At 46.7% G+C, this 26,812-nt stretch overlaps 1 protein-coding gene across 5 annotated transcripts in view; it reads left to right on the top strand.

Annotated features, from left to right (window-relative positions):
• LOC118787507 (collagen alpha-1(XII) chain-like) overlaps positions 1 to 26,812 on the top strand; it is a 79,888-nt gene that overhangs the window by 3,815 nt on the left and 49,261 nt on the right. For 3 of the 5 annotated variants that reach the window (XM_036543090.1, XM_036543093.1, XM_036543091.1), the window contains exons 3-17: positions 2,949 to 3,065; positions 3,452 to 3,595; positions 4,273 to 4,329; positions 5,985 to 6,248; positions 7,514 to 7,678; positions 8,533 to 8,706; positions 8,908 to 9,198; positions 9,911 to 10,513; positions 12,734 to 13,012; positions 13,404 to 13,679; positions 14,680 to 14,952; positions 22,818 to 23,087; positions 25,268 to 25,534; positions 26,013 to 26,205; positions 26,625 to 26,749. The exons of 1 other annotated variant lie outside the window; for it this stretch is intronic. In XM_036543090.1, the coding sequence (XP_036398983.1) occupies positions 2,949 to 3,065; positions 3,452 to 3,595; positions 4,273 to 4,329; positions 5,985 to 6,248; positions 7,514 to 7,678; positions 8,533 to 8,706; positions 8,908 to 9,198; positions 9,911 to 10,513; positions 12,734 to 13,012; positions 13,404 to 13,679; positions 14,680 to 14,952; positions 22,818 to 23,087; positions 25,268 to 25,534; positions 26,013 to 26,205; positions 26,625 to 26,749 (3,498 nt within the window). Of the gene's footprint in view, positions 1 to 2,159; positions 2,180 to 2,948; positions 3,066 to 3,451; positions 3,596 to 4,272; positions 4,330 to 5,984; positions 6,249 to 7,513; positions 7,679 to 8,532; positions 8,707 to 8,907; positions 9,199 to 9,910; positions 10,514 to 12,733; positions 13,013 to 13,403; positions 13,680 to 14,679; positions 14,953 to 22,817; positions 23,088 to 25,267; positions 25,535 to 26,012; positions 26,206 to 26,624; positions 26,750 to 26,812 lie in introns of those variants that run through there. One more of the 5 variants, XM_036543092.1, reaches the window with a different exon arrangement.

A 26,812-nucleotide genomic window follows, 5' to 3' on the forward strand; every position in this document is an offset into this window, starting at 1 on the left:
TCAGTGTCAAGGAGTCGTCATCATGCCCAAAATATAAAATGTTTAAAAAAGACAAAAAGACAGGGATGTATTTCAATGGACTCAACTTTCCGAATTTTGGTCAGTTTTACACAGACAGAAATTGTTTTAAAACAACAGAGTGTAAAGGAAGCTCAATAAAAACAGTTTAAAAGACGTATCTTGTACGAGCAAAAAGACGTAATAAAGTTTTATATGGCTATGCTAAATTTTGAAATTAGAAAATGATTACCACATGCATCAGATATTTTCCACATAAAGTAGCAAATGAAAATCAGGTTTTGCAAAGAAGACATGCAACCCTTAAGACACATGATATCCGCACAACGTTACACACACATACATTTGGTGGCAAAATATCACATTTCCAATGGAAAATTGAGTGATCCGCTAATTCACGTTTCTGTATGACTCCTATATCTCTTTTTGTAATGAAATGGAAAGATGTAATTCGAGCGTCGCAAATGAGCGCGAAGACAAAGGCTCTTTTTAGGCTTCCGCGGGTGTTCGGAAAATCGCTGAGTTGCAGCCCATATGGAAAGTTAATATGCAGCGATGTTTAATGTCAGCACATGTTGCGGAGTTACTTTGGCTTCTGTTCCGCTGCTCCGGGAGTCTCGGTGCTCCTGCCTCGCAGTCTGGCGAAGCCGCTGGCCAAAGTTCTGCCTCGCTGGTTAGAAACAGAGGTTATTGACGCTGGCCAGGCCGAGACCCCCGGGGGAAACGGGACGGTGTCCTCTGATCACATGTGGATTGAGGGAAATGACGTGGCCTCATGGCTAGTTAATAGCGGACAGAATCAAAACATGTCAACCGAAACAATTCAAATTAAGCACCAAATGAAGAATTAATCATGCTTATCGAATAGACTAATGTATTTTTTTTTTCAAGACTATCGAATATGATTTTAACAAGACCAGAAAAATGAATAATTACGCCTACCGAGTCGCTTTGCTCACTATTCACCGGCGAAGTTATATTGCTCGTGAATCACAAGCTCATTATTGGAACCGCCGGTAAAACGCCGGTAAAAGGCCGGCGCCGAGGCAGCGCGTGCTTGCGACTGAATGCACGCTCTCCCCGTGAGCGAGCGAAGACTCCTCCCTGCAGCCGCGGGCACGGCCGCGCACCCGCCTTGTCTTTGGTCCGCCAGGTTGGTGACTCCTCGTATTCATGTCCAGGTCCAGCTTTCGCTCGGGTCGTTTGTTGTCTGCCTGCGCATCACATATGTCCTTAGCTGCGGCTTTCTCCTCTACAGTATTTTAGAATGATATTCTGGCTTTCCCACGCTGCCTCCCAAAGGATTTGCATGCCGCTCTCCAACAGACAGCACCTGCCTCACGTGGTCTTATGACCACCTCGCTGCATGCCTCTTCAATACATCTTCGTTTTATGGTCTCGTGCCAGTAATGTATAAGAAGACCTGACGGTGTGCAAACCTGCTTGCCTTTAGACACCGACGCACATAATGGGTAGAAATCACTCTGTCACTTTGACATGCTCCTATTTTCTTTACTTAGCCTTGGTACGCATTTTATTTAGACATCACAGTCATTGGCATGGCTTTTCAGACCAGACTTGAAGTGCAAATGTAGAATTTTTAATGTAGAATGAGGAGACTTGCTAAAAGAAATGCTTTGCAGTCTCATTCCATTTGTTTTCCGAAAAGTGCTGACTTTACATCTGGTTACATACCGAATGCAACAATTAGCTGTTACATAACCAATTCAGTTCAGCTCCCTGTTTGCATGCAACAGCCTACAATCCTGAACATTGTTCGGTTATCTGTAAGAGATATTAGCTAAAGCATCCTCCCCTCACCACACCCCATAGTTAAGTGCATCTGCTGTGTAGGGCTGACAGCGTCACTGGAACAGACAGCATGTGGAGCACCCCCATGCAGAAGAATATCATTCTAAAATATGTTAGAAATCTCTATGCGAGATCCTTCTTCTACATAGAGACTTTTTTTTTGTGTGCCCAGTTCGCTGAGTTGCACCCGGCAGCTCCTCATGTACATGTGCATGGTACTGTGACAGCCAGCTCAATGTGGACAACGTTTGCCGTCATCGTCATCTCACTGTCGTCCATCTTGTTTTGACTGGTTTATTTTGTGTTAATGCACATTGTCTCTGTATTTCAGCTCTCTCCATTTGATCATGTAAGCAGTTTGTCATGACTTGTGCACAGCTGTGAGAATGCAAAAAAAGTACACAAGAGTCTCCGATGACGTATTGTGTATTCTTTTAAGAGGTTTGCAATGGATGTGTGTCCGTGACATGTGTGACGGTCAAAATATGCAAATGCTTCTGCTTGTTGATATGTGTATATATACTCAGTATATATACACCATACGGTTACCTCCATTGACTTATGAAATAATCTGGCTTTCCATGACTTCCATTGTATAATCAATAACTCAGTGAATGAAAATGTTGTGTATCATTTTTGTGTTGTGTTAATTCAACTCCATCACCATGTGGGCAACTTGTGAGTGCTGGTTGGGCATGCGTTGTATTGACTGCATTCAGCATGCGTGAGATGGTCTCCCAGTGTCTGCACCTGTAAAGGTTTTTGTGTGGGGTCGTTGTGTAATTCAGTGTCTTCCTCGATTTCCTGTGCTTGGGCTGCTGACCGCACGGTCGAGCAACTCAAACAGACGTCATTTTACTCCAAAATGGCTTCTCACCCTTGTCATGTCGTTTTGTGTCACATCATCATCACTGCGATGTCGGTCCTCGCATTCACCCAACAATGAACGGATGAACTTCAGGCCTGAAGTGTTTATCGTTGGGAAACACATTTCTGCAAAAAAAAAAAATTGCCATGCTTTGCTTAAATATTTTATCCATGAATTTCAGCATATTTCTCTCTCTCTCTCTCTCTCTCTCTCTCTTTGGAATTAATGCTGAGTATTCTCTTGTTTGCAGTTGAACCGCCCTCAGATTTGAAATTTGAAATTCTAAATGAGAACACAGTACAAATGTCATGGAAACGGCCGTCGTCACGGATAGAGGGCTTCAGAATACAAGTGGTGTCGGACACAGGTGGGTTCCTCTTGGCACTGTGCACAATTGGGCCTCTGTCAGCTCCACCAAACTGAGCCCACAGAAGCTCAGCACGTCCGCTCTCCTTGTTTCCCATGGAAGACATAGTGTAAATAGTTCAACCCTGAAACAAACACTGCTGCTAGCATATAACAAAGCACATCCAACCACTTTATGAATGCACATTAACACTCAGCCCAAATAAATAGTGTTTGTCTTTTTTTCTAAACAGTTACAGCCATCAGTTTCAGAAAAATACAGGTTTTTAGCCTCTCCTAATCCTTTTATAGCTCCAGCAGGAAACTCTAAACTTTTTTTCTGCGCATTTGATTATGCTCATAAAATGACGTTGGATCTAAGTGACCGTTTTATTTTTTTTGTCTCAGATGAACTTCCCAAAGAGCTAAGCCTTCCAGCCACTGCCACAAAGACTTCTATCTCAGAGCTGACCCCTGACCTAGACTATGTGGTCAGCATTCTATCCTTTGATGGTGCAGAGGAGAGTATACCCATCTTTGGACAGCTAACAAGTAAGTGCGATGCAGATGTTTAGCAACGCCCTTGACTATAATGACTACAAGGTAGATGGTTTATACCAGGGTGCAAACATAACAGCTTTCAGTGTGATTTGGGTGGTATGGTCAAGAAAATGTACAGATCGCTCCATTTGTGATCCTGTTTAAGTATGAGGCACTTGATCTGACCTGCTTCAGCACATACCCAACTGTATGAATGGAAAGTCTGTAAGCTGCATAAGTCCCCCGGATAAGGAGCGTCTGTTGGGGCGAATAACGTAATGAGAAACTGGCAGTTGGACAGATCGTAGGACGTATCCTGTACATGGCTTTTCTCTTTAAGCCTGGACTTCGGCAGTGTTTAGCTCTGTCCCCGTGACGCCAAAAAAACTGGGTCAGATGATCTTTCGATGATTAGACAAAGATACCAGGAACAAATGACATCAGCTCATTAGCATTCGAGAGAGCAGGACTCATTGGAACCAGTGCTGTAATGTACTTCGCGTTTACAGCATCGGTTAGATAACGGAAAATCCTGTTTTTCGACAACAACTCAAAGCATCTCTTCTGGGACTCTGGGGCAGCCCAGATATTTGTTTATTGTGATAGGCAAGTTGACTCAACAATAGTGTTTCTTTGGCCTCTTCCCCTTAGTAGTGCATGACGCTGTCTTATTGTCGCTTGCATTTCAGTTCAATCCAGTGCCACGAATGGGACACAAAGGAAGCCACAGATCACGGAGTCCATTAGTAAGTACATTTCCCCCTACATCTCATTACCATGTGTTGAGGGCTTGTATCAGCTGACACAGCATTTCATTTTGGATGGCCATAAAAATCTTTTTTTTTTTTTGCTGTCCGAATATGTCCATTTCCAGTGGCCTTCGGTCACCGTTTTCCTGGAATGGCTCATACATATCCCATCGGCCTCTGGTTGAATTGAGCTGTCAGGGCTCGAGCCGAGATCGTTCGGACGCGTGCTGGAAATGTACATATTCCTTCGTAATTGAAAGCAGTTTTGTCTGTCAGAACTCAGCGAGGGGCTCTGTCACATGTCATAAAGAAAACGAGGTTCGCCGCGCGCGGTCAACGAGAAGAGAAAGCTGAGCTCACTCGCTGCGGCGACACCCGGAATCTGGTAGACAAACACAGCCGTGAAACGCTGAGAGAAGTGGAAAGAATTACTCCGAAAGATCGAATTTAATTTTTAAAAGAGTAATGCCCTGCTTCCTGTGCTTAGGAATGGCAGTCTGAAAATCGCAGATTTTTTTCCCCTCAAGTACAGTGCAGTTGGAAATTGAAAACCCCGAACTGAAGGCAGCTGCGGAATGGCTGACACAGAGTTGGGTTTTGTCACCAAGCACACTTCTAAGTACTCTGTCTTTTCGCAGTTGTCATAATTACACAACTCGCTGCATCGCGCTTTGCTTTGACTGTTAAGTGTAATGTGTAAAATAGGGTTGGTTAAAGGGTGCATTTTCTCTGAAAATCAAGATGTGCGCAGCCGAGAGCTTGCGCGGTGGTGGAGTTAAGAACAGGACTCAGAGGATCAAAGTTTAAAGACAAAAACCTCATGAATCATGCCAATTATGACAATTGAGTCATTCAGAAAGTTCCAGAGAATGTGCACGGTGCACAAGTTTAAAATCCACCGGGGCAACAGGACATAAAGCATAATGACAGCGGCGAAAGGTTTTGTGATTATTTGGGTTGTAAAAACGAATTTGTGTCCTCATGTCCGGCCAAGCAGTAACGGCATCATGCTTTCCTCACCTGGCCTCTCTTATTTTAAGGCACTTTCAGATTGCAGGGGTCGTCCATCACTGAAGCGCACAGTCAAATGCCTGTGAAAGCATTTAATCTGACAGCGGTGTTTATAGAGGCATGTGCCCTGTAAAACACAAGCAGGGAGTGAGCTAAAGCAGCACTACGGCCCGACGTTCTTATGGACTGGATCCAAAGGGTGTTTTCACGGAGGCTTTTTTTAGGCTGTCTTTTCCAATTGCAGATGACTTTTTTCCAATTATGCATGATGAGTAAAGATGAGCTGACTAAACGTCAGAGATGGCAGAGTGAGGCCCTGCCAACCCCAAACTGGGCAGAGCCATGGTGTGTTTTTGCTGGTGAATTTTTGATCTCAGCCAATCATGACGTTCCGATATGGACAGCAAAGCCTTTTAACTGGTTCACACATGGGGTTCATTAGCATTCAGACCATTGTGGGGTTTGTGAAGCCTCCCTCTCTCGTCATACACAAACACGCTCTTTAGGATTACCATCGTGTTAATGCGGGAAATGCTTCCCACACTGGGGCCACTCTCACGTTGCACAGGGCCAGTGACACAAGCTGAACATCCCTCTCTGACCCCGCCCCCCCCCAACTCCTCCCCCCTCCCCCCTCGCAGAGTGCTCATACAGCGCCATCGCCGACCTGGTCTTCCTGGTGGACGGCTCGTGGAGCGTGGGCCGGGAGAATTTCAAGCACATCCGCAGTTTCATCGCCACCATGGCGGGCGCCTTCGACATCGGCGGGGACAAGACCCGCGTGGCGGTGGTGCAGTACAGCACCGACACCCGCACCGAGTTCAACCTCAACCAGTACTCCAAGCGCGGCGAGCTGCTCCGCGCCATCAACTCCCTGCCCTACAAGGGCGGCAACACCATGACCGGTAAGGTCCTGTGGCGGGAGAACAGGCGTTTCCAACCTCATGACATTACATTCCATTACAGTACATTCATTTAGCAGGTGTTCTTGTCCGGAGCGACTTCCAGCACAAAAGAATCCATTAAGTTGAATGAGATACAGTGTCAGACCAGGCACTCCCAAACCACTGAGTGTGAGTGTACCAGTATTCAAGCCCTACCACAAGCTAACTTGTGCAACCTGACTAGACAAGGGAAGCCAAGTATACTACCATAGATTAATCACTAGATCTCAGAATCTAAAATACACCTCAATACTACACTTAAAGTAAAATAAACAGCAAGTAATATGCAATAGTAAAAGCAATAGTAAGTAATAGTAATAGTAATGACACGTTATGGTCACAGATCAGAGCCTGAAATTTCAATACAATGTACAGAATTGGGGTGGATTCAGTATATGAATATAAGGTGATGCACTTTGTTTCCTTAAAGTAAATTACTGAACAGCATGATGTACAGTGTGCAGGTATTTTTTATTCAGATCCATGTGATTGACATGGAATGACAACAAGGGGAGGATGTGTTTGTGTTAAGGAGGACAGCCCTGAGTGTTCAGACACTGGAGATTTGCAGTGTCTCTGTTTGACAGCTACAGCCGGCCTGGGTTCCTCAGGACAAGCTCCGTAAGCTGCAGACAGCTGACTTCCATGGTGTTTTCATTGTTTATTGTTTGAAGCTGCTGCCTGCAAAGTTCAGCCAAGCCTGCTGCAGAGACCTGGCCAAACTCAGGACTGACAGGCCAGCAATTTAACCTTACTGGGGACTGACCCAAAAAGCTATGCAGCCTGGAAAGCAGCCGTCAGTGCATTTTATCTGCACTTTGCTGTACCCTTATCTAGTCTTTTACTTTTGGTGCAGTAATTGGAAGACTGCAGGGTTGATTCCTCGGTGGAGGACTACCACTGTACTCTTGAGCAAGATGCTTAGCCTCAACTGCTCCAGCAAACATCTGGCTGTGTAATCAAATGATGTTGTTAAGCAAAAACTTGTCTTTCTAGGCTTTGATCAAATTTTTTCCCTGTATTGCCTCTTAAGAGTCAGTCAGTTGGTGATTGAATTAGTCATATTTAAGGCAGCCTTCTCTGGTCCCAACCTCCATGCTCCACTCCTATGCCGCACACAAACACACACGCACACACACACACAACCCCCAGAAAAATTGAACTTACATAAGAGGCTGGATGTGGGTGTCCGCCAAGCAATTCAATAATAATAACAATGTTTCTAGGTGATGCCATGGATTACTTGCTGAAAAACACTTTTACTGAGGCGGCCGGCGCCAGGAAAGCATTTCCCAAAGTGGCCATGATTATCACAGATGGAAAATCACAGGACCCTGTGGAGGACGCCGCAAAGAAGCTCAGGAACATCGGGGTTGAGATCTTTGTCTTGGGTATGTGAGACGGGGACTCGCTCTCTGTCTGATCTGAACTTTTATTTGACGTGTAACTTTGATATGCCAATGGCACCGCGGGAGTGAAAGGCCTCTTGTCAATGTTCTGACAAAAAATTCATGACGAAATGAATCAAACCCAATAGTATCTTTGCACAAGAACCCTCATAGGGAATCATTATTTGAATCTTGCAAAATGAGGTTTGCAGACTTCCCAATGATATTAAAAAGTGGTTGGCGTAGATTCTACACTTAAACTGAAAATAAACATGTTCTAAATAGTTACTGATGTCTATTGATGGGAAATGAGGCATTGTAGAGACTCAGAATGGGAACAAGTATAAATTTCTGTCATTAATTTAAACCAATCTTGGTGGTTTGCCGTGGGTTTTACGTGTCATTCATTGGTTCATATGAATCACTGATTGACAGCACTTGGTAGCTCCACCCATCATGAGGATCATAAATCCTCACTCTACCATTATAACTGATTATAACTCCCATTTAGCATCTTGTTCAAAAGTGGAGCTACTGTCAGTGAGTCCAGCTGGAGTTCCTTAAAAGTGGGAAAAGGACCAGAGCTTTCTGCCTCAGTTTTTCATTTTAATAGAGTGTTTTGCGTACTTGCTTTCAAACCTACAGGGAAGTACAACTATTTCAAAACTCAGGATCATTTTTTGTTCCCCTCAGTTGACTTTACAGGGAGTCTTAATTATATATTAAGTGGTGCTGACGCTTAACCTGAAGCAGATAGACTTCGTAGGTCTGCCAGACGCTTATAGCACTAACAGCCATGCATGGACGGATCCTGTTTTGGGTTCGACACTGTTTATCTTGCTCTTCATCCAACTCAGGAATCAAAGGAGCGGACGAAGAGGAGCTGAGGCTGATAGCCTCCAAGCCTTACGACAAGCACGTCTACAACGTCCCCAACTTCGACCTGATCAAGGGGGTGCAGAAAGCGCTCATTACACAGGTGTGCTCTGGAGTCGATGAGCAGCTCAACTCACTGGCAAGCGGAGAGGAAGGTAAGACTTGCTATAGAGGAGGCAAAGACAACATACTGAATCGTATGCCATTTGCATCACCATCATCTTAGCAGCTTAATTTTATCCTTTTAATAACGTTGTTCCTGTTTATACCCAAGAACATATTTTCAGCGCGAAGCAAAATGTGCTCTCCTGAACATTCCTGAGACGATTTTTTTATGAATTTGTCTTTCCCCACAGTGGTTGAGCCGGCCTCGAACTTGCAGGTCACCGAAATCTCCTCCAAGTCCATGAGGGTGACCTGGGACCCATCCATGGGCGAGGTGACAGGGTACAAGCTGCAGCTGATCCCCATGCTGGCGGGAAGCAAACGGCAGGAGCTGTACGTGGGGCCCGCCCAGACCTCGGTCAACGTCAGAGATCTGTCCCCAGAGACGGAGTACGAGATCAGCCTCTTCGCCCTGAAGGGCCTGACCCCCAGCGAGCCTGTCATGGCCATGGAGAAAACCCAGCCCACCAAGATCTCTCTGGGTGAGGACGCCTCCACTGCACCTCCCAAACACAGGGCTGTTGATCCCAGCCACACACATATTGGATTTTTCCGATATACTCCCAGGCCCTCTCACTTATTGTCATTGGCTGTTGAATCATGGCACATGTAGAAGATGTCAGCATACAATTAAAAAAGTTCCAAGTTATGTTCCAAGACCCCCAGCAGATGCCTGAAACTGCAGATATGTTTTTTTCCTATACATACATACTGGCCAGGAAAAACTTTAAATGAAGAAGAGAGAAAACTAAGGACCAATGCCCAGGTCCTCATAAGTATTGATTTTTTAATTTTTTTTTTTTATTATTAAAAAAAAAGGGTTACCTCAACACAATTGCTGCGATACCGCAACAGTTGATCTGATAACCGAGACGGCTACTAAGTGACTAACGGGCGGGTAGCGTATACAGCATGGATACACTGGACAAAGGGATGATTCACGTCCTGGGTGGGACAGCGCAAGATTTCATCATGCTGCCCAGAACGGCGTGCAATTTAAAACTTACGAATTCTTTATTCCTGGGATTTTCCATTTAATATTTTTGGACCGCGGTTGTCCGTGTGTAACTGAAATCGCGGATAAGGGGGGACCACTGTATTTTTTCTGTTAATCGTGTTGTCTACAGTATCTCTTCCATGACATAATATTCCCACAAAGCAGGAGACAAATGGCATTTTCTTTTCTTCCTGTAGAGTGTTCCCTGGGAGTGGATGTCCAAGCAGATGTCGTTCTGTTGGTTGATGGCTCCTACAGCATAGGACTGGCCAACTTTGCCAAAGTGAGGGCCTTCCTGGAAGTCCTGGTCAACAGCTTTGACATCGGGCCCACCAAGGTGCAGATCAGCCTGGTGCAATACAGCCGAGACCCGCACACCGAGTTCGCTCTCAACACGCACCATGACCTCAGCGCGGTGGTGAAGGCCGTGCGGACGTTCCCCTACCGCGGCGGCTCCACCAACACGGGCAGGGCCATGACCTACGTGAGGGAGAAGATCTTCGTCACCACCCGCGGGGCCCGCCCCAACGTTCCCCGAGTCATGATCCTCATCACCGACGGCAAGTCCTCAGATGCCTTCAGAGACCCGGCCGAGAGGCTCAGGAACTCCGACGTGGAGATCTTCGCTGTGGGCGTGAAGGACGCTGTGCGCTCCGAGCTGGAGGCCATCGCCAACCCGCCAGCGGACACCCACGTCTACACCGTGGAGGACTTTGACGCCTTCCAGAGGATCTCCAAGGAGCTGACGCAGTCCATCTGCCTGAGGATCGAGCAGGAGCTCCTCAACATCAAGAAGAGAAGTGAGTACCACTGGGAGGCGTGAGGGCGTGGCAACACTGTCATTGCATAATGCGTGGAAGTCTCTGTCTGGATAAGAGCATCTACTAAATGATTGCAAAGTAATGTATGAAGTGAATAAAAGACTGTGATAGGCATGGCCCAGGAGATGTAGTCCAGTTGAGAGTTTGCAAGTTCAGGAAACCCAGCGTTACAGCATACTTGGGTGAAACTTTCAAATACAGTTCAACATTTAGTCCCATCCTTTTGGAATGCATCCCACCAAAGAGGGAGTACTATAATCTGATTATCTGGTTGCAAGTAACAAAAATTAACTTGCAGTATAGTAGAGTGGCTGCCACTTCTCTGTCAGGTTAATGCATCCTGCTAAACAGATCGCCACATGTAAATATTGGAAGATTGCAATACTTGGCTTTAGACTGGGGAAACGGATTGGAAGTAGAGACAGTTATCTGACAGTGGTGATGCTCAGCAGTGCTGACAGAATCAGTGAGTTCCCCGCCTGAGTTAGCTTTGCTCCATCTGCTTTCTGTCAAAGTGGGTAGGGCTAACTCATTCAGCCATCCATCAGTATGAATGATGATTGATTGGAAAATAATAGCTTCAGAAGATAATTGTTTTAGGTTAGTTGAGTGGTGTAGAAACAAACTGCTTGGTTTAAATCAGGGAGTTGGTTCAAATGAGGCATCTCTGATTGGCATCTCTGAGGGCAATGAAATTCAGATCAGTCTGAAATCAGTCACCACTGTTAACCCTGTCATGATGTTAGCATTATTCCCATGCCATGGAATTTAGGAGCTTTACATTTAAATAGGGGAAGAGCTTTGTCTATAATTGGATAATAGTTGGAGAGCATTGGAATGTTGGAATGCATTTTACAAGAACAATAATTTATTTCTGATGTGAGGAAAAACCCTCTGTGTTTGAATGGCAAGACTTTGAAATTGTCCAGACCTTTAAAGGGATTTAAACATATGTGTTCTTGACCCAGGGGGTTGAGTCTGCAAACCTAAAAATCATGGGAATATATCATAGTCACAAGGAAGCTTTGTAGTTAGTTACTTAGGATCTCATTAAATATAACGCGACAGTCTAGCATGTTGTCAGTTATGACATGGCTATCTAACAGCATCTGTTCCACTGAGGTCCACGATCTGAATATTGCACGAAGGGATCATTTCTCAAGTTGGATCAGTTTTTGTTTTTGCATACTTGAACACAATTTAACAGCTGATATCTGAAATAAGAGACGTTTTTTCCCTGTTGCATATTGGGGATTAGATACAGCTTTGAGCTTTCAAGTTAATTTTGTGTCAGATTGGCCCTCAGTCAAGCAGACACACAAGCGAGCCATTCATTGTTTTAAATTTCTTAAATGACCATGTCTTGAAATATCAGAAAACCATATGCCTGGATCTCAAGAGGATCAGTTACGTAATTTGTTATTGTTAACTGTTTGTAACTGCTATAGCAACGAGAGCTTGACTGTTATTTTGACCTAATTATTTTGCTAATTGTAAAGTCACAGCATTCTGAAAGACGATGCTGTTACCTTTCACATGTTAATATGTTGCTCCAGTTCCTGTGCTGCAGCTATGAAAGCAGACCTTTGTTCCCCAGAGCCACACAGAAGGCTAATGAAGTGCTACTCACTTTAGTGAAACTTGAGAATACATTGCTGTTATAAATATTTAATAAACCATTAATAACTGTGTCATACATCTTTGACACAGATTGTTGACGTTGAGCATTAGTAAATGTTAGTAAATGTGTCAGGAAGGAGGAGGCCAGAATTTTTTGATTGAGAAAATTCCACACAAGGTTAAAATGTGCGCCAGTGAGATGGAAAAGTACAACAGTACAAGAGTACAACAGCACGTATTTCCTTTAGGTGTTCTCAACCTGCAACCCTGGCCTCTTTCTTAATAGCATATTTCCTAGCATTTATTAATGTTGTATTTAACATCAACAATCTATTTTTCAACAATGTCCATTATATGAAATTCAGGTTTTACTTCTGTTTTTGGCTACACTGTGCTTACCTGGGAGGAATTTTTTTCTCAATGTACACAAAGGGATTGTTATCAAAAGCTGGCCATCATTAGAAGGCAGGCATTCATCAGTCCTAGTTTGATTTGAAACCTCATGAGGACCAGATTTTACCTGATGCGATCATTGTACAATAGCACAGCATGACATGAGGAATTGACTCTTGGCCCTAGGTCTGCTTCCTCCGAAGAACTTGGTGTTCTCCGAGGTGACCTCCAGGAGCTTCAGGGCCACCTGGGAGTCAGACTCCACCGGCGTTCTGTCCTTCCTGGTCCGGTTCCGACCCGCTGCAGACATCACTGGAGACTACATCACCATGCCTGTACCCGTAAACACCAGGACCGCCATCCTCCCCAACCTCACTCCCCTCACCAAGTACGAGGTCAACGTCTTCTCCCAGTATGAGAAGGGAGACAGCTTTCCACTAACAGGAGAAGAGACAACATTAGAAGGTACAATTCTTTTTTTTTTGCTTTGGGACAGCTATGAGCTGTACTGCTAAATGCACTTGTGAGATTAATTTTAATAATAGAGGTGGCAGTGTAGCATAGGGGTAAGGAGCAGGGCTGGTAACCAAAAGGTTTTACTCCCTGCTGGGGCACTGCTGCTGTACCCTTGGGCTGGGTACTTAACCCTAAATTGTAATCTATGTAATTTGCTCTGGATAGGAGCGTCTGGTAAATGCCAATTATGTAATGATAACAGAGAAAGCTGTTCGATATTCATCTGGCAGACTTTGAGTCATCCAAATTCTGGCAGGAGATGGCTTTGTAGAAGCTGAAATGTACCTTCCTCTTAAGTGAGGAAGCGCAGGTGTTTGACTGCATGCTGTTACCATTGCAGAGCAAGGATCAGTACGCAATCTCAGGGTGTCGGAGGAGACGACGGACAGCTTCAGGGTGTCGTGGGAGGCAGCGCCAGGGGCCGTGCGGCGGTACCGCCTCTCCTACATCCCAGTCAGCGGGGATGGGGCCAGGCTGGAGACGGCCACTGTTGGCAGCGAGACCACCATCGTCCTGCGGGAGCTCTCCCCCATCACCACCTACCGCGTCTCCGTCTCGGCCGAGTACCTGACCGGACTCGGGGAGGAAATGCAGATCGACGGCACCACCAAGGAAGGTGAGACTGAAACCGAAACACGAAACCACACCACTCCTCCCGAAACGCTCCCTTCCCCCACTGACCCCGCTCGGTCCAAATGTCTCAGCACCGCTTTCGGGGTGTTAAGCACGTCTCGGAAGGGAGTCAGCAGGAGGAGAGGAGGTTTCGATGTTGAGGAGAACCGTTTTCAGCAAGACACGCATCAGAGGTTCTGGATGTATCTGTGTGTGTGTGTGTGTGTGTGTGTGTGTGTGTATGTGTGTGTGTGTGTGTGTGTGTGTGTGTGTGTGTGTGTGTGTGTGTGTGTGTCTGTGTGTGTTGTGGGGTTGTGTCTGGCTATATGTGAGGACAGCTTGGCTAGGACCCACTCCAGCATATAAAAGTACAATGGCTGCACTCTGCTCACTTTTCCTTTGCTAACGAAGCCAAACTCCGTGGTTATGGAGGCACGCAGACGTGTGTGCATGCATGTTCCAGAGCTCATACAAAGACTGTTATCCCTCCGCAGCTGCTTAGTCTGCCAACACCTCACGGCTTGTTCTGTGTTCTCGTGTCAGAACTTTGCAGGCTGCTGTTCAAAAATGCTTCCTTATAGTGTTTGCGCTCTAGCTCTGCTGAATGTCATTGTTTTGTTGCACTTGCTGACACATGACACCCATTTAACTGATGGGGTCACTCATTTTACAGCTACATCATACTTTAGGGTTTACTGAAAAACTGGGGGTTGGGGGCGGCTGGTTTTTTTTCCAGCCAATTAGGGCCGCTTAATTGGCACAGTAAGCAAATTAGCTTCATGCATTTATACTTTTGCACTGTAATGTGGCATTTTTGTTTTAAAAAAAAAAGGCAGATAATTGGAGGCATGTATGAAATTATGGACAGAGATCAGAGAGAACCCCAGCATGAGCACAGACCTTCCAGGAACTGAATTGGGCTCCCCTGCTGTGAAGCCCAATCCTACCAGGTCTTACCGCCCTCACCGGCCTCTCCCCTGTGTCTCCCTCTCTCGCTGCCCCAGCTCGTGGGACGCCGCGGAACCTGAGGGTGTTCGACGAGACGGTGTCCAGCATGCGGCTGTCGTGGGAGGCGGCGCCGGGCAGGGTCCAGCAGTACCGCGTGGCGTACAAGCCGGCGGAGGGCGGGGAGAGGAAGGAAGTGACGGTGAAGGGGGACAACACAGCCGTGCTGCTCAAGAACCTGCAGTCCGACACGGAGTACGAGCTGTTCGTCACGGCACGCTACGCCTCCGGCCTCGGGGAACCCTTACTGGGGCAGGGAACCACACTGGAAGGTAGGGGGGCCAATCACGTCACTCCGTCGAAACCGTTATAAGCCCTTCTCAATGCTGCGCTGCTCTCTCTTCACCCGTGGTTGGAGAGTGCATCACAAAGTGGGCGGAGCTGTCATAGGTTATTGGTGGTTTGCCAATTTGCTTGCCAATCATAGTGTTTTTGCTGCAGAGAGGTGAGGTCACGTGAGTTAGTGATTGATAGCATATTGTGGCTCCATTGTGGGCTTTATGATGATTCACTGTCCGATAACTGCTCTTTGCAGCTGGACTTGGCAGAATTTGATTCATTACATTGCTGAATGCACATCTGTGCATCCATCAGCAGATTATTATTAATATTTATGCCGATAGGGTCCCTCTAGAATGTTTGATTTACATAAATTTGAAAATCAGCCTGGTTACAGCTTGTCCAAATTCAGTATCTTAACAAAGAGGGTCCCACGACATAGTCTCCCTCCAACAGCTTTGACATGTACTAGTGATGGATGGGCGCTAAACATTTGAATGTATCCAGTTCTGACAGTTAGACTATGACCTGCATAAAGGAGAAATGATGTGTGCAACAAAGTGGCGGGAATCATAAGCATGCATTAATGTTGGTGTTGGGAATGTGATGAAAAGGTTTTCAGTAACGGTTTACCCAGGTGGCAGTATATAATGCAACGCTGACGTTAGACTGTAAATCTGTATTTGAAGGAGTGGGAAGGTGAAGTGTGAAACAGCAGAGTACCACATGAGATTAAAAAAAAAAACATTGGTGTACAGCCTCTCCTTTCACTTACAGTATTTCACCACCCATGTGCAGGTTAATTTGTGTAAGCCGGTTGTGAATTGCTTCGGATACCAGGGCGACATATTCCTTTCGTATTGTATTTCATAATATATTTCAGGACCCCAAAGTGGTTTCACAGGGAAGACCTGCAGGCAGACAGAAATAACAAATAGTGAAAGAGCAGACATCTGTTTCCCCCTAGTGCTGTTTTAGCAGTTAGCGTAGCCTCTCTGGAGGCTCAAGACCAAAGGGTGGCATAAGGTTTTGGCTAGGGGTCAAGCTGTTTACCCTGGGGGTCCTCCACAACAAAACGGCTACTGTGTCCCTCGTAGTGCACTTGTTAAAATAATGGAGAACAAATCTGTCCCCGGTCCCTCACGGTTTGTTAGCTAACTCAGAGGTCAGCGCCCTGAGTTATAAGGTTCAGGTGTCACAGCTGAGCCCATTTGAAAGCTGCTTTGATCATAGGGGTCGGGGAAGCCTGTTTTGACTGGTCTGGCGTGATTGCTGTGTGGTTTGCGGGGCTGAACTGGAATCAGTAGGGCAGGTTTTGGGTTACTCGCCCGTGCAGGCGTATCCGTCTGCAGGAAGTCAGAGAGGCAGAGGTGGAGCCAGGGGTTCGGGGAAGCCCGGGGCTTTTCCTTTGTGATGTCATAGTGGGTCAGGGTTAAGGGGAGGGGTTTGAGACACCGATTATGTTATGACACTGGTACATACTCCATGCTACAGCCATTATGATTTCAATATCAGAGCTTTATCACAGTTCTTCCCTCAGTGTGGGAGGGAAGACATCCATGTGGTGTAGTGTAAGGAGCAGCATTTGTAACCCAGAGGTTGCTGGTTTGAATCCCAGGTGGGGCACTGCTTTTTTCAACCTTTTGCGAGGTACTTAGCTCAGCTTGCCTCAGTGACTACCCAGCTGTGTAAATGGATTACATAAAAAATTGTAAGATGTGTAATTTGCCATGGACAAGAGCGTGTGCTAGGGAAAGTGTTATGATTCATGGCATGTGTCACAGTGTATTTCACTTTGAGGGATGGGGTGATATTAATGTTGAACTGGGGTTGCCGAGATGTTTGTGGCATGGCCGAGCAGTGACCTGTTCCCAGTATGAATGTCGCAGATGGAGCATTAGTGTCACAGGGGAGGCAGCTGTGACAGGGGGTAGTGCCGGACGAAAGAGCAGTTTACTGCCGTGGGTCTGATGAGAAACGCTGGCACTGTGCTGGACCTGTCTGCCAGGGGCTGAGAGGTAACGGCTGATGGTCGTCACTGCAGCCTCTTGTTTGTCCTCGGTGAGAAATGTGTAATGTTTCAATGACGGGCCAGCAACCGTTTCATGGAAAACTTCGATAAAATCACTGCATGTGATTCACCAGACCGCTTTATGTCTTGACCTTTGGTGCTGTAGGTGTTTTCCAGCACAGGCTCCAAGCCATGCAAAATTCTGCTTCTTCAAAGCTCTGCCTGTTTGTTAAAGCGCTGGTGGCCCGTGCCAAATCGGCGCTCAGTCTTCAAATCGCCGCGCTGAAAGCCACCGACGCGCCAACCCCCGAGTCTTTCAACGCCGCGCTGCGCCCGGGCAGAAATCCCATTCCTCAGCAACCCCCCACCCCCCTACACAGCTGGCGAGGGGGCGAGAGATCCCGAAAACTGACATGCGGGTGACGTTTGTATTTGTGTGGGAGCACTGAGGCTTACGCAATGGAGCGTCCCACGCCATGCGGAACAAGGGAAGACGCATCCCACGCGGAGGTGACCGGGTGCGACGGCCTGAATGCCGCTGATTCACAGCTATGTCAGAAAACCCCGGAGACCCTGGCATTCTCCAGCGGCCCGGCCTACTCGGACAATGGCCCCGCGTTTCCCCGGGCCCCTGACCCATCGCGGCGGGTCGGGCCCATTTCCGGGATGCTCCCAAAGCCCGTGAGATTCGCCGAGTCAGCGTGACGACTCCCACGCGGCCACCAGGGTCTGAGAGAGCCTCTGTACCGAGGCCAGCGCCCGCTGACTTAATTCGCGGTGCATTGCGTTATGTGGACGGACACTGGTGCCTTTTGTGCCGGCTCCGCTTTGAGTGGGCGGTCATCCTCCGAACAGGCTGGACCTGCTGTCCTCGGGCCTGGATACAGTTATCACACACAAAGAAACAATAATGAATGGGTGACACTGCAGTTTTCCCATGGCATATTTTTTAAAATGGTGCCTAAGATACTATAATTATCCGAAAGCAGTGAATATTGGTGGATATTGTTTAGTCAGAAGCTACATTTGAATTTTTTTCTTGGATGTTAGTTTTTTAATATTATAAAAATATTATTTTTAATTTTATGAATTCCAGACAAATTCCAGACAAAATATGAAGGCAGGAATTACTGGGTTTTATTCGTTGAGGTCAGGAAGAGAATTTGGTATCATCAATGTGTCTGAGGTTTTGCTTAATGGGCGCAAAACATTGCAGAAACCGGATTCAGCAAAGGGCAGAGTGAAATGGTGCTGCACTGCAGCGCCTCTAGTGGTGGGCTGGTGCTATTTCACTGGGCTGGAGTGCTGTAGGCGGAGCCTCACCTGACCCATTAGACCCAGCGCCATGGAAACGTGGCACACAGTTCAAGGAGTCTGCGGTCACTCTCCCTCCCTGGGTTCACACGCTGGTATGATGAATGGAGTAAAACTTTGCAATTCTTGATTTAGGCATCAAAGATGGAGACGGGTGGAGTGGTAATTATTAAAATTTTTATTCTGAACATGAAAGAGAAGCTTGCAGCCTGTATGGATTAGAAAGAGGGGAGCTTTGGCGTAGACCTTTTGGAATGCGTTACCTGAGAGGCGCTTCAAAGCTGGGACCGCAGGTGAAACGGGCCACGCGCTGCTCTCGCAGGGAGGAGCCAGCATTGGCATGAAAAACAGCGGAAAAATCCAGATCAATCACAGCCAGGCAGGCCGGAGCAGGCCGCGCTCTGCCGAGGTTTTGATGTTCTGCGTCCTCCACGAGGACACAGCACCTGAGATTCCTCCCAAGGTCTCTTTCTCTGGCGTCTGTTGGGGCGGATAATGCGTTCAGGCTGTTGGAACGGCGCGCTGAGCCGGGGAGTGTAATCAGGACACACGTGGCTGGGTGCTCCGCGCTCGTGGTCAGCACCTGTGCGCTGTCTCCCGGCTGAGGAGGGTGTGCGGGACACAGGGCGAGGAACGTGGTCGTATATTAAAGGTATAGCCTGCTTTTGATCTGACTATTCGCAAGACCAGGTCTGTGCACGGTAAAAGCTACAGTGTAGTTTTGAGACTACAAAGTGGAACGGAACTGGATAACACTCCCCAACAGCTTGGGCCGAAGGGGTCCTTCTCACTTATGTCTGTGAGAAAGAGGTCAGTGCACAGAGGATCTGCAATCTCAAACACAGGAACTACACCATTAAAGTCTTTCTGTCCAATAGTACCCCACACCTCCACTCTGACTACAGTGTTTTTCCCAAAGCACTGTGTCTGCCATTCACAGACCGTCACAGAGAGGGAGAAATAAAACCGTGCGGGAGGAAGCCGGCGGATTTAACGTGGTCTCCGTTCGGTTTTATTTCGCGATGGCTCTCGGAAAATGAGCTCGGGCGCCGCGGGCGGGGAGCCAGACGCCAGCTTCCACGCTGGAGCCGCCGCTGCTGGTTTCCTCTCCAGCCTGAGGTCTCGTAAGGCCCCTGCAAAATGGCAGCCCTTTCGGAGAAGGAAAAGGAAGAAAAAAAAAAAAACCAGCGGGGAGGAGAATTCCATTCTCGTGGTCAGCCCGACGGCTCTGCGGTGCACAGAGGGCCGGGGTGAACCATGCACATGTGTAATAAAATTAAGGAAGTGAGAATTAAGCCAAGATTGGAATGGTCCTTCAGAACAATATGATGTATGATAGATTATTTTTGGCGTGGCATTTGGAAAGAAGTTTTTTTTTTTTTCAGACATAGCTTAGTTGCTGATCTATGAAATTAAACACATGCTTAAAGTGGACTTCTCTACTTTTAAAAGAGAAAACCTGCATTACTATCCTGAAGTATGTTTTAGATTTTTTTTTCAATATGGATGTGGACATTTGCATTTATGCAATAGTGATGACAAGCTAGTCATTCAATGCAAGATGGCACGCGTTCAGCAAGTGTGTCTCACTGAGAATGAATGATTGATGAAATGATTGATTTTGATTTTCTGAAACATATCAGCTAAACATTTGGTAGCATGCTGAAGTTGACTTGCTGTAAATATTTAGTTGTCCTTCTGGGGCGCTGTTCATGTTATTGTAAGATTTGGGCCTTTATCCATAGTGAATTTGACTGAGGATTTAGCAGTTACAACAACATGACATCCAGCAATTACAGATAGAATCCATCTAATTCATTCCAACAGCGGTTATTTGTTTACAGAGATAGATCCTCTGACTCATACGGTCCTGCAAGGAACACCAGTCGAGCACCAGCCTGTATTTATGCTTCCTCATTGGTTTGTTGTTTTGTTATGAACACATGTCATTCCATATACACAACCAGCCAATGAAAAGAAGGCAGAATGCCTGCAATAGAATCCAGAAGGTGGCAAGAAACTTTTTAAAAAAATTATATCTTAGAACTACAATTACTTGTACCCTCAGCTGCCCTAAACATGCCTGGGCCTCGGTTATTTTTACAAGCCTCTTTCACTCTATGACTCCTTTCACACAAAGGGAGAGAGAAACATTTTAAGGGATGGTGCCCGCTCAGAGCTGATAATTGGCCGATGGATTGCCCACCCATGAATCAGCAAAGCGTCTGCCCTCCTGAGTTAGCCAGTCAGCCAACAGTGCAATATGTTCAGTGCTAAATCAGCTCTGAGACTAGATGTATCGGAATTTATTTAACAGCATTGTGAGTAAGATATATTTACAGCCTGAATAATATTCACAGCCCAGATAATTTAAGGCTTTTTTTTTTATAATGCTGGAAGTACATTTCTAAAACCTTCCCATTTTCCCAGAAACAAGAAATTCATGTAAGTTTAATAGTTGGGAGTTTATTTGTGGACATTCTGTGTTCAAGGACAGAGAGAAAAAAATATAATGAAAACTGTTCACAAGACCAAATCAAGTGTCTTTTTTCTGGGAATTTTCAATAGCGTGTGGACAGGGCATATGTGACTGATTGGAGCCAACCTCTCTTTTGCATAATAATGAAGAAAAATGGGTGAGCAGCAGAAGCCGTTAGCATCTGAGCCGCTACCTCTGGTGTACGGGTGGGAAAGTCACTCCCTCAACACTTGGCAGCAGAAGGCCAAGACAGCCTGGATCGTTTGGTTTGGATCGGGGCAGCTTGGCACCGCCACTCTGGTAGACAGCATTGGACTTGACAGACACTTCAAATGGGAATTCTCAAATAGCTCCTTAGTAGTTTCATTATTTTTTCACCACATGACCAATGCTCACAGTTCACCACCCTGGCCAGAATCTTTGACACCAGCGGAGCCCTATACCATGAAAAGGCAATTAGCCTTGCGGCAAAACAGATACTCACTGAGCCATTTGCAGTCATTACACGCTCTTTAGGGCCTACAATGTCGGGATGTCACAGGAAAGAAGGTGACCGCAGGCGTTCAAACCGCTGCTTTTCCGAGTTTCGACTGCACGTAGCCCTTTGACATATGGTTGGCGCAGACATCACGGTACAGTTTATGGGCCGAATCAGATTCCCGAGACCATATGTCATGAGTCCAAGCAAATCATGTTTGAAATTCTGAGCATGTCTCTGAAATGATAAAGCTGGGAGATGAAAGATAATCTGTCCCTCAGGTATTGAATCCACTCAACAGATTCACCTTCTGACCACACTGGCAAAGTCTGGTGTCACAGTTCCTTCGTTCCTGCCTTTTCCCAGCAGCAATGCGCAGTTAAATCACAATGACAGTTAAGTGCACGTTCCCAATTCCGAGTCAAATGGAAACAAATTGCACAACACAGCTAGTCTAATAGACATGGAATACATTTGAAATATTAATTTTTTTTTCTTGCAGTTGGGATTTTCAGCAGTTAAATCAGGACAACTGCTAATTACTGCTAAGTGTTAGAGACATTGCATTGAATGCATTGGCAGTCGTTTTCACTGTGGAGCGTCTGGCTGTACCAGCTCGTTCTCAGCTCTGAGAGTGGCTGAACATTGTAGCCACTGGCCTTTGCTCCCAGTTGCGAGAGATGTGTGGATATGGATCTCTCTGCTCTTTTTTAGCCTTTATTGCGGGGCCTGGACTCGCAGCCAACTTTCAGACGTTTCCCAGACAAATTTACATTTTTTCCACCTACTTCAACCGACTGCCATTATGTCCTTTTGTTCCCCCTGCAAAAGTGGTGGCACGCAGACACGTTATGTGGAAAGATGAGAGGAATCCCCGGCCTCCTTCTCTGTCTCTATTAGAGACAGCCGCCCGGGGTGAGAGACGGTCATGTGTCCAGCTGTGGACAGTGATGACACCCCTCAGTGCAGGGGAGGAGGGGGAAGAGAGTTGTTCAGAGGGCTGGCTGGTTGTCACGGTTGCAATGGGTCTGTCTCCCGAATTTCCGGACCTGTGCTTCCTCTCTTCGCCAGCGTTTCAGCACGTACCCCCCCTGACACCCTCAGCCCCCCCCCCCTCCACAGCCCCTCCCCCCAGAGGCAGAGGAACATCTGCAATTGTAGCAAACAGGCTTTTATGGATCAGGTTTCAGGCTGAAATGGAAAATAAGACTACAGAGGAGTTGCGATCTCCAAATGAAGGCTGCTTCTCAAATTCCTTTTCCAGGTCTCCCCGGTTATTGAAAAAGTAAATCAGTTTAATCAAAAAGGCCCTGAGGGCTAACAGAAACAAACAGATTTATTGTCCTTCTGGTTTTCTCATACCTTATTTCTGGGCTGGTGTGGTTACCATTGCTTACAGATCGCCTGTGTCCTTCAGCACCCTAAATAACACTGAGGTCCATTTTGAACAGAAATTAGCTGGTATGAATGTATACTTCAAGTGAGTCCAGATGTGTCATTGTGAATGCTCTTTGCAATATACTGATTTATAAGATGGCCCCAATTTAATTTACTTTTTGTTTTTGCCCCCCCTCAGAGCTCGGCTCCCCTAGAGACCTGGTCACGAAAAACGTCACAGACACCAGCTTCAGGGTGTCCTGGACCGCTGCCCCTGGGCGAGTGCGGAGCTACCGAGTCGTGTGGAAGTCCCTGTTCACCGAGGAGTCCGGAGAGAAGAGCGTCCGTGGGGACGTCACAGACACGCTGCTGGATGGCCTCACTCCCGAAACCCGATACCGGGTCTCCGTCTACGCGGTGTACGGCCGCGGAGAGGGGGAGCCACTGACGGGAGAGGAGACCACAGACGGTAATCCTATTCCCACCTCTGAATGTGTCCCCCATACCCAGAGACCTGCTTTCTGTCAGCCTGCAGAGTGGGCCTCTACACTTACTGTTACCTCAGTGCCGTGAACCTGCAAAAATACATGTATATTATATGTGCTTGACCTGAAGGGATTGTTTACATTGGCGCCTGGTGAGGTCCAACACAGGGCAACTCAATATAAGTTTATAGCCCATTGACTGTGAGCCATATCATAATACTGCAAGAGGTCTCTGCTGTTTGGGAGTAGAGAAATCTGCAAATGCTTCACAGTACGGATATTTCAGAACCTTGCACGAAAAGGGAGATTTGTTCCAGCCACAAAAACAAATACATTTTCGTTGTAAAACGCAATACAATTTAAAACAATGCTAAACATTGAAAAAAAAAAATCCTTGATGGTAAAACATCTTGTTTCCATTCTTATTTTTTGGCATTTTAAAGGTGGAACTGCATATTTAATTTTGAGAATTGTTGTGGAAGACCACGAAAAATTCAGTTTGGTTTATATGTGGGAGAAGTGACATTTGGCTTAATGAATTTTGGCCTAAAATGTCTGTTAAATGTTTTCTTGTTTCCATTTGGCACTCCATTGGCTTCTCCCCAGTACTGAAGGATTGAGAGACTGGCAGACTATATTTGCTCATTACACTCCACTATGCTGCAGTCTGAGACTGACCTTCAGTGCCCAGCTATTAAAATGGTCTGCTTTCACCATAGTATGCTTAGCTCATGAGGTTAAATTGTCCTAGTTTTCACTGGAGTGCTTAAAGGAAATTTCTCATGTGCTAGTTTATTGAGCCTAGCCACTGTCATTTAGGGCACCTGCTACCTAGATGCAGGACACCTACGTTTAGGACAGACGATGATCTGGCTAGATGTGGCCACCCAGCCAGGTGCACTCTGATCATAAGGAGATTTTAAAAAGCTGTCGTTTAAAATGAGAGCTGTCTAGTGGAGCAGCTCTGCTCAGTATGGGTTAGCCCCTCTCAAACTGAAACAGGGAAATGGCTTTGAAATGAAATGACGTTGCTGTCCGAGGCACGCCGGGAATGAGGACAATAAGACACAGCCTCAAACCAGAAGGTGTCAGACGTTTTGTGGAAAAAATGCCACGCTTGTTTTTGTGCCGTCACCACTGGCGGGGCTTACCGGACACCTCTGTGGTGGACACCTCACCTGCTGTCTGACGCAAGGTGAGGTGTCTTTTCCGTTATCCGTTGGGGGTAGCGGGGGGTAGACACGCGAAGCTCGAACCCGAGCCCGCTCTGGGGAGAGGCCGCGTATACGCACGCCGCAGAAATGGGAAAAGCACGTTGCTGGAACCCGATACGCTGGCTCGCGAGCCCGAACGCGCCGGAGGGACAGCATGTCTCCCAGCCGGCCTGCTTATTCTGGCCAGCCGGTGGAGAGTGATTCAGAGAGAAAACAAGCCGCTGCCATCCCGGCGGCTCGTGCTGCTTCACCGCTGCGGTCAGTCTGACCTTTACATTAAGCGAGGCCCGTCAGAGGTCTGCTAACACCTTTGTGTCCTCTCGGGCTGGTCAGTGCGCTGAAATCTTGGACCTCATTCATCATTACCCCACCCAGTCGAAGTCTGTGAGGCTGAATGCTTTCCTTATGGTTTGGAGGGTTTACAATGGTCTTTTCTGCACCAAAACACAGTGTGGTTAGGGCATAAAAAAGAGAATGCGGTTGGTGGCACGAGTGTGCCTGTGTTAGGCTTACTGCCATACCACCCACAGCACGGTTAGTCTCCCAGCTTAAGCAGGCTGCTGTAGAGGACCACACCAGGAAGTCCTGTGGAAAGTGTCCAGGAAGTGACACCATAGGAAAGGAGACACCTTGCTAATGACTTCAGGCAGTGTTCAAATTACATTACATTACATTATTGTAACGTATTACAGACATTACATTACATCAAATGACCTCAAGGAATAAATAAACCTCAATGATTTTAAATGTTGTTGTGATTTATAAAATATAATTACTGTAAATATTTTTTGTAAATTATTTACAGTTATTGTAAATATGTTTTTAATGTTTTTAAATTATTGTAAATGGTTATTATTTTTCATTGTTATTGTCTGGAAGCTGGTGGACATTTGTAATAACAAAAATAACACGATCACCAACTTGACACCGCGCTCCCTTTGCGTCCTCAGTCTCAGCGGCCGCGAAGGTTCTGGTCGTGTCCGACGAGACGGAGAGGTCCATGATGGTGACATGGCAGCCCGCGCCGGGTGACGTGATCAACTACAGGGTGTCGTACCGGCCCACGGCGGGCGGGAGGCAGCTGGCCTCCAAGGTGCCCGGCTCGGTCACCAACACCACCCTGAGGCGGCTGCAGCCCATGACCTCATACGACGTCACGGTGCACCCCGTCTACAGGCGGGGAGAAGGCAAAGCAAGGCAAGGAGTGGGAACGACACGTACGTTGGCCTATAATTCACCACATGTGTGATTGGACTGTGCTGGAACACTGTGCGGGTTTGGGGAGGGGGGGGGGGGGGGGCTTTGCTCTGGAACACTGAAATGCACCAACGGGGCTCCTCTACTGATACATCACATGGCCTTGCTTTGTTACGCCCTCTCTGGTAGTGTTTTGAAATCGCTAAGGGTTTTTACAGACAGCAAAGCTGGGGCAGGGGACTGGCAAAGGTGACAGAGACCTCTGCTGCTTGCAAAGCAAAGAATGCTGGAATTTTATCTGCTGAGGTGCTGTGTTCCTTGATTTATGAACCTGTTTGCATCCAGCATCTCCAGAATGATGGCTATCATTGCTGTGTGATTTTGATGTTCTTTTCGAAGAGTTGTACTTTGTTTAATATCCTTTGTTCATGTTTTGCATTCCTCTTCAAGGTTTGCTGATTAGCGGTTCTGCCTTGTTTTTTTTTTTTTTTTTTACAGTGTCACCTTTCAAAGCTCCCAGAAACCTCCAGACCTCTGAACCCACCAGGACCAGTTTTCGGGTAACCTGGGACCCTGCTCCAGGCCATGTGCGCGGGTACAAGGTCACTTTCCACCCGATAGATAATGAAGTGGACCTTGGCCAACTGCTTGTTGGCCCTTATGACAACACAGTGGTTCTGGAAGAACTCAGGTGGGTAACCTGTATTGTCAGGTGAAGATGACTTCTGACCTTTGACCCACGACTATATGTGTTATAGCAGTGCTTCCCAGTCCTCACAGAGAAACTAATAAACTGAATGAACGATTAATCAAAATTTTCTCTGTATGTCTGTTGAGGTATCTCTTGTAAGTCCTTGGACAAAAATGTGCATTACTAAGATATAACATGCTAACATAAAACACATTTTTTGCAACTATGTGGTTCTTGTTAACAAATTAGCAGTAGAATATGCTGGGAGCTTAATGTGAATTTGTTTTAATGAATCAATAATTAACTGTTCAGTGCAGATATGTTGAAGGAATATTAGTGACCGTGGGAAATCTTCCAGAGAGTGTGTGAGGGCTGAGGTTCTGTTGGCCAAGGCTGACTGGCACTGGTGCATTCCGCAGGGCCGGGACCAAGTACACGGTGAGCGTGTTCGGAATGTTCGATGGGGGAGAGAGCATGCCATTAGCCGGAGAGGAGAAGACCACCCTCTCTGATGCTCCTGAGCCTCCACCTCTAGAGGCACCGGGTAATGCCCCCCCCGCCCTTCCGTTGGCTCCTCCCCACCTCCAGAGCCCCCCCCTCAACCACT

This window comes from Megalops cyprinoides, chromosome 12 (assembly GCF_013368585.1).
Source record: "Megalops cyprinoides isolate fMegCyp1 chromosome 12, fMegCyp1.pri, whole genome shotgun sequence".
NCBI classification, from domain to species: domain Eukaryota; kingdom Metazoa; phylum Chordata; class Actinopteri; order Elopiformes; family Megalopidae; genus Megalops; species Megalops cyprinoides.